General features: G+C 32.1%; 1 protein-coding gene across 1 annotated transcript; it reads left to right on the top strand.

The window, feature by feature from the left end:
* Positions 1 to 3,515: 3,515 nt before the first annotated feature.
* On the top strand, positions 3,516 to 7,039 carry LOC134270378 (heavy metal-binding protein HIP-like). Its single transcript, XM_062752620.1, has 2 exons — positions 3,516 to 3,663; positions 6,654 to 7,039. The coding sequence occupies exons 1-2, from the start codon at positions 3,627 to 3,629 to the stop codon at positions 7,037 to 7,039; spliced, it is 423 nt and encodes a 140-aa protein (XP_062608604.1). The 5' UTR covers positions 3,516 to 3,626.
* The last annotated feature ends 966 nt before the right edge of the window (positions 7,040 to 8,005 follow it).

Below are 8,005 nucleotides of genomic sequence, written 5' to 3'. Positions count from 1 at the left end.
ACACTAAAGCAGTAAACGGAAGTTAAGTTTTAAGATTGTCACTGAATTGCAGCGTACTAATAAGTGAAAGTCCACGTAGTTTTTTTACTTTCCAAGTATCATTTAGTCAAACGCTCAACTGACTCCATAAGCCCCTACTCGCGAAATGGCGGACTTGACAGAGACGGCCGCCATCTTGGGCCCGCTTCAGATTTTCAAATATTAATATCTAAAGTTCAGATTAACCAATGTTCAAACAAATTATATAGTAAGCATCTATAGAAGAGTCACTATTAATATTCCCAAAATGAATGAAAAATATTGGAAAACAAAAAAGTTAAAAAATACGTTTTTTTCAATTTGCATATCCTAACGACAGGAAGTATTGACGACGAAAGAAAGGTCGCGTCCTGGCTAGTATCTATCACGATCTACAATCCCTGAAAGTTTCACTTTGATATCTCTTACCGTTTTAAAGTTATATCGTGGACAAAATGTCATTTTAATTTCAGGAAATTGTCCGTAACTTGGCACCGGAAGTGAGTTTTCAAATTTTTGCTCGGATATTATAAATTCATGTTACAACACATCTGTCCTGAAAATTTCATGTAATTTCATCCAGTAGTTTTTGAGAAATCGCGTGCACAAAATTAGAAAGTCAAAAAAATAATAATAATAATAATAATAAGAAACAATAGAATCACTATAAGGTCTTCCGTGAAGACGGAAGACCTTAATAAGAAACAATAGAATCACTATAAGGTCTTCCGTGAAGACGGAAGACCTTAAAAAGTTGAAAAGAAACAACAGAATAATAAGAAGGTCTTCCGTTGAAACGGAAGACCTTAATAAATTTCTGTTAATACAACCTACGTTTACAATATCAATTATGTCAACATCGTTCTTGTCTATTCTGCAGAATGCAACATCTACCTAGGAAGATATAATTACCATTGACAGTTTTGTAACAAGCAATATTTTTTTTTTCCTTGATAAAAAAGTTTTTCCCCTTTTTCATTGTACTATTCAACCTATCAAATACACAGAATACGTCAAGAAATGTATTTAAAGCAATATGAGCTGCAAATTTGACTTGGAAAAATTTTGTTGCAAATTTGTTATAAACTATTTCAATGACAGAAAAATGGTACATTTATAAACTTCTGTTATTCATATTTGCGATGGAAGAACTTTTTATAAGCCATGATTGAAGCAAAATTACATTATTGTTGTCCTGTACAATATTGATTTCTTATATAATGCTACACTATATATTCGGTTGTACAGAAATATATCTCTTGAAACAATTTAAAATTTTATTTTGGTTTTATTATTTATAAAGGTTGACAAAACATACAAATTAATCATAATAATACATTTAATCAGCAATTTTTTTTTAAAAATGCAGCTCATATTGCTTTAAATAGAAGCAGGCACATGTCTCTGTATGTAATTAAAAAAATAATAATTTGGGTACACCGGTAAATGCAACAACTTTTAATTATTGAATTACATGTAGGTTGTAAAATCAATTAATTAGACTAGTACTAGCAATAGTTGAAATTAGGGATGTCAATTTTATTCGGACAACTAAGTCGAATAGTCGGAGGCTTTAGTCGACCGATAGTCGAATATTCGTTGAAATTTTAATTATTTTTTAAATTTTTGTTGTCAGTTTCAGTATTTTTCATTTATAACTAGTACTACATTATTTAACCTAGGCTATCAACATTATATAAGGAATTCCTGAATTGTAAACATTCACCTTGTACAATAATTACATATACACGTTTCCAATATGTTTTATTTACTTCACTGTTTCTAAATGCTTAAATTCTTTAATTAATAACAAAATTGAATAAACACAAATGTATGATTTTAAAATAAATGGTCTTAAACTTTGTGGTTTATTTATTTTCTGTCGGGTTCGTCCAAATTTAACTTATAGTCAAAAGGCAAACTCCCTATTTATTAAGTATATTTATATAGGAATTTATAGTTATCGTTTTTGACTTCAATATTTGGAAATCGTTCAGAGCTTTTAAGACAAAATTCATCTGTTTCCTGCTGGTTGAAGTGTTTGGAGAAAGAAAACAATTTCAAGTCACAAGTTTATGCTACTGTATAGAATTATACAAGAAAAATGGTTAAGTTAAAATGTTTAGTGGAAATTTAGTCAGAAAATATTTACGAACTTACGTTTTCAGTGCAGCAATACGTTGACCCTCGATATTCGTTTGAAAATATGTATTTGCAGTAAGACAGGTGTCTCCAACGTTTTAAATAAGAGTAGATTTCAAACTAACATTAAACTGAAATCGATCCTGCAGCAGATATACAAATGCAAATATGATCCCCTATTATACTTTATTCTACAACATTCTGTTAATTTCTGAAATTCATATCACATTATCTTTACTTTCTTGCATTATATTGTTCTTTTCTGTTTTGCTTTGGAAAAAATCTTCATATTAATATATTTTGTACATGTTCTTCACTTACTTCCTACAGTAATAGTTAAAATTAGTTAAAGTAATAACAAAATTACAATCATGAAACATTTATATGATATAAAATAAATCTATTAAATAAGTATAATTTGCAAGTTAAAACGGTAATTTATTCATCAACATCTTCACCAAATTTTAGCTTAAGTAACAAAACCTGAATTCTTGAAAATTGTGGTTTTCATTAAGTTGAATTTTTTTATATTACATGTAACATTAGTATCAAAACATGTTGACTATATTAAATAATTTTAAAGAGAAAGATTACTTCAAAGCCACATATTGTTTTTTTTTTTAAACTTACTAGTACTTGATCTTCAATAGTTTAACTTCTATATTCCTTTGAATTTTATTTGTTGCGCACTAACTTAAACAGATGTCCTACATAAAGACAATCTTTGATATATGTTTAGAATTCAAAGTTTTCTATTTAATAAAAGCAGAACGTTTAAACAAACGTAAGCATGGTACATGCAATATGATTTTTGTAGAATACATCTAATTTCGCGGATTCAAAATATTTTTTTTAACGTTTTAAGACAGTGTGCTTTCAATGTTTCTTTACTAGAGGAAGCCTTCGAATAAATGTTTACTTATTTATATTTTATCTCAAATTTAATTCCTTAATTACAAAGGGTATTATGCTCATATTACATTTAATGAGTGTATGTACTTTGTATAAAATTACATAGGTAGTAAATTATGCAGACTGTTCATAATTTTTTATCTTAAACCAAAAAAGGGAGTTTGATTCTGAAACAACATAAAGTGCTTTTCTGTGAAAATATGTAAGTAAACATCATCAAAATAAATAAAGTATATTATACATGTAATACACAAAACGATCCTTTAGCATACAGCCCTGATAAATTTTTGGTGGAATTGTTTTACTATCTTTTCGAATTCAGAGTGTTCAATTTTTTTTCAAACAAAGTTTATCATTATATCATTGCGCAACATATAGCATAATTTATATATGACAGGGAACGGTGACTAAATTTGTGATATTTTTTTGGTTACAGGACTTGGAGCTCGAGGTTAGTGATCTCTATTTGTTTTGTTGTTGTTCTTATCAAAGCAGAAAAGAAAAGCGGCAATTTCCTTGAGAAATATAATAAATACAACAGAATTTGCAATGGAATGGGTTATCGAGAAAAAAGCTGCTCCAAAAATAAAGGTAGGGTTATGGTACAAAATGAAGAAAAGGTTATGATTTTTAACCATTAATTTTTCTTTTTATATAAAACAAGAGGCCCACAGGCCTTATAGGTCACCTGAATATCTTGTAACAACCGTCCAACAATTGAATTCGGTTCGTGTTTTAAACCAAAGGCCATGAAAGTCACAGTTTTGAAAGAGATACCATTGCTTATCATAATTATATACTAAGCTTGCTTACTCTATTTACTTATTACCCTGAGGTAGATCAGAATAACAAAGAGAAAATGAACTTCCACTTTATATCCAGTTGTGCACCCCACCCCAAAGGAACCGCTAACACTGGGGCCACATATTTCAAAATTTTATAATTTTTTTTTATCATAAATGGTTGATCAATACCAAAGAGCAGATTTCAAAGCATTAATTTATTTTCAGACTATGTAACCCCATCCCCCCATACCCCTGACCCAGGGGGCATGAAATTTACCATTTTGCTAGATGTACCTTACCATCATAAATATATATACTTGGATCATTAACATAATACCCAGGAGCAAAGAAAACAAAGAATTAATGTATTTTCACTATATAATCAAAGGACCCCCCCCCCCTTACACCAAATGACAAGGCACTCTTGCTCATCATAACTATGCACTAAGTAAGTTTATTGAAAACCCATGCAGGAGAAGAGAAGAAGATTTTCAAAAATTTAATGCATTTTTACTGTATAATCAATAGAGCCCTGCCTTAAAACCAGAACCCCTGACCCTGGGGCCATAAAATTCACAATTTTGAAAGAGGCTTTCTTGCTCATCATAACTATGTAATCAGTTAGTTTGTTTAATACCCAGGAGCAGATAAGTAGATTTTGAAAGAATTAATGCATTTTCAATATATGATCAAAAGAGCCCCGCCTTAACACCAGAACCCCTGACCCGAGGGCAATAAAATTAAAAATTTTGGAAGAGGCACTCTTGCTCATCATAACTATGTACTTAGTTAGTTTGTTTAATACCCAGGAGGAGAAGAAGATTTTCAAAGATTTAATCCATTTTCACTGTATAATCAATAGAGCCCTGCCCTAAAACCAGACCCCTGACCCTGGGGCCATGAATTTCACAATTTTGGAAGAGGCACTCTTAACTAGGAAGAGGCACTCTTAACTATGTACTTAGTTTGTTTAATACCCAGGGGCAGAGGATTTTAAAAGATTTAATGCATTTTCACTATATAATCAAGAGCCCCGCCAAAACACCAGAACCCCTAATATTGGGGCCATAAAAGTCACAATTTTGGAAGAGGCACTCTTGCTTATAATAACTACGTATTTAATTCGTTTGTTCAATATCCTGGAGCAGAGAAAATTAGTTTGTTCAATACCATGGAGCAGAGAAGAAAATTTTCAAAGATTTAATGCATATTCACAATATAATAAATAGAGCCCCGCCTTAACACCAGAACCCCTGACCCGAGGGCAATAAAATTCAAAATTTTGGAAGAGGCACTCTTGCTCATCATAACTATGTACTTAGTTAGTTTGTTTAATACCTAGGAGGAGAAGAAGATTTTCAAAGATTTAATGCATTTTCACTGTATAATCAATAGAGCCCTGCCCTAAAACCAGAACCCCTGACCCTGGGGCCATGAATTTCACAATTTTGGAGGAGGCACTCTTAACTATGTACTTAGTTTGTTTAATACCCAGGAGCAGAGGATTTTAAAAGATTTAATGCATTTTCACTATATAATCAAGAGCCCCGCCACAACACTAGAACCCCTGATATTGGGGCCATAAAATTCACAATTTTGGGAGAGGCACTCTTGTTTATCATAACTACGTATTTAGTTAATTTGTTCAATACCCAGGAGCAGAGAAGGGAAAAGATTTTCAAAGATTTAATGCATTTTCCCTATATAATCAATAGAGCCCCGCCCTAATACCAGAACCCCTGACATTAAGGCAATAAAATTCATAATTTTGGAAGAGGCACTCTCTCTCATCATAACTATGTACTTGTACATAGTTAGTTTGTTCAATACCCAGGAGCAGAGAAGAAGATTTTCAAAGATTTAATTCATTTTCACTATGTGATCAATAGAGTCCCGCCCTAGCACTAGAACCCCTGACCCTGGGGCCATGAATTTCATAATTTAGGTAGAGGACTCGACGCTCATTACATTCATATCTGATTCAACAGTTTGCCTGCTTGATGTCCATGAGTAGAGGAGAATTTTTTGTTTAAATTTTATTAATTTTAGTGGTTTTGGCCGCACCCCTCATGCCTCAGGGGGGTGGGGACCATAAAATTAAAAATTTTTGTTCCTTTTCACCCATAAATGCTTTATACCAAATTTGGTTGAAATTGGTTCAGTGGTTTCAGTAAAAAAGCTTAAAATGTTCAAATGTTTTAACACACGACGGACAAAAACGGATTGACCTAAAAATATAATTGAAAACTATTTTTTCTCGTTCGATACAAATATCTAAATTACATATTTAGATGTGGGATTCTAAAATTAAAAATTAGATCGAAGAAAACTGTTGGAATTATAGGGAAATCAAAGAATGTATCTGCAAAGTTTGTTTTCTTTGTATAATCCTTTGCTGATTTTTATTTTCTGATTGTCACTTTTAATCATCTTGCCTGTTGAGTCAAGGAAAGACATGCATCTAGGCACATACATATCATTTTAGAAAATGCCCAAATCAGAACTGGTAGTTTTCGAGTCAGATAAAATTTTGAGGTACATTGTACTGTGAGTACTGAGTTCACTAAATGATACCCCTCCTCCCATAGGTTTAGAAAGGAATTTCTAAAAGTTTTATAGTTGTATTTCTTAGTGTACTTTGTACAAGAGGATAAGCAAAAACAAGCTGTACATAGCCAGAATTGTCTTCTAATTACAAGAAAAAAAATGTTAATACAAAATCCTTTTTCTGGTTTCACGCATCTAATAGTACAGTCTGTTATGTTGTTATGTACTTGAATTATAACTCTCTTACAGGAATCGTGGCCTTTAATGCCCGACTTCCAAAAGCTCTGCAGAATATGCCTGCAAATGCCATTGTAGTATTTGGAAAAGTAACATTAAATGCAGGGAATGCCTACGATACACGGACAGGAAAATTTACAGCCCCGAATGATGAAATTTATTCCTTTACATGGACCATTCTTACTGGACCAGGTAACACATTCCAAACACGGCTGATTCAGAATGGCAACGAGGTTTGCTTCAACCATGTATTTGGCAGGAACCAGAACAACTATGAAACAGGGTCGACAACCTGTATAATAAGGATGAAGAAAAACGATCGAGTGTGGATAAATATGCATTTAAAAGGAGATTATGCCTACAAAGACTGGAGCTCTTTTTCTGGTTTTCAACTTTAATTTCAAGTTAAATTTGAATCCTATTGTTTTGTTTGTCTATTTTTCTACTGTGCATCTTTCTGTTGTCAACTTTAACCTAGCCCATAACTATTGCGCTGTCAAGAGTAAAGCTTTAATATTTGACATAAGTGTTCATTATAACAAGACCTTTCCATTGGTACAAAAAGTTTTGATTATGTGACCTGGACCATGACCTTTGACCTACATTTGAAATCCCTGAAACATCTTACAAGTGTATGTCTCGGTCTACGTCCCACTCCAGAACTGTGTTACCATCGGGGGCATAGTGTTTCACAGACAAATCTTGTTCTGTTTTTTAACTTTAATTTTTAAGCTAGCAATTGTCAAAGTTTAATAATAAATTGATTCTAGTTTATACTTAGAACATCTTTAGTTGTGTGAACACACAAAGTTTGAGGCGAAAATTTGAAAAGGACTGATCTTATCAGAATTTTTTGATTAAATATTCAGATTTAATTAATTTTTTACCCATAAAATCTGCTGAAAATTTGCATTTATTTCCATCTCACTATCTTATCTCTATGATTTAATTACCACAAAAATGGCGTCAAAATCTCGGATGTTCATAGCATGTACTGAAAAAGTTACTTATGTGCACATGAGAATACCTGGAAGATGCTGTCAAAGGCTACTTTTGCCTGGCTCACAAGTAGACTACACTTTGATATATAACTCTCGTTATCAGTGTTTAATTTCAATGGTATCGCCATGTTACTTAAACCAGAAGTCTCTGTCGAGACTGAAGCTCTACTGGTTTGTACTTATAGCGAACGAAGAGGAAAGTACTTAAGCAGTTGGGAATTGAAAATTTACACAGGCAAAAAAGGAGAATAATGATCCTTGAATAAGTCTCTTTATGTTCTTAGTGTAGTGTACTTGCAAGTCACATTATATTATAATCAGACTAAAACTGTATTTGAAGTAGCAAATTTGAGAGTAACAGAA

This window comes from Saccostrea cucullata, unplaced genomic scaffold (assembly GCF_032062105.1).
Source record: "Saccostrea cucullata isolate Sc308-1 unplaced genomic scaffold, CSIRO_AGI_Scuc_v1 ctg18295, whole genome shotgun sequence".
Taxonomy (NCBI): Eukaryota; Metazoa; Mollusca; class Bivalvia; order Ostreida; family Ostreidae; genus Saccostrea; species Saccostrea cuccullata.
Note: the sequence above shows the minus strand (reverse complement) of the source record. Positions and strands in the feature narration are given on the sequence as shown.

What these genes read in the sequence shown, in the direction of transcription:
- LOC134270378 (XM_062752620.1), top strand. Translation starts at nt 3,627, where the DNA reads ATGGGTTATCGAGAAAAAAGCTGCTCCAAAAATAAAG. An exon ending in AAGCTGCTCCAAAAATAAAG is followed by an intron (nt 3,664 to 6,653) that starts GTAGGGTTATGG and finishes ACTCTCTTACAG; the next exon opens with GAATCGTGGCCTTTAATGCC.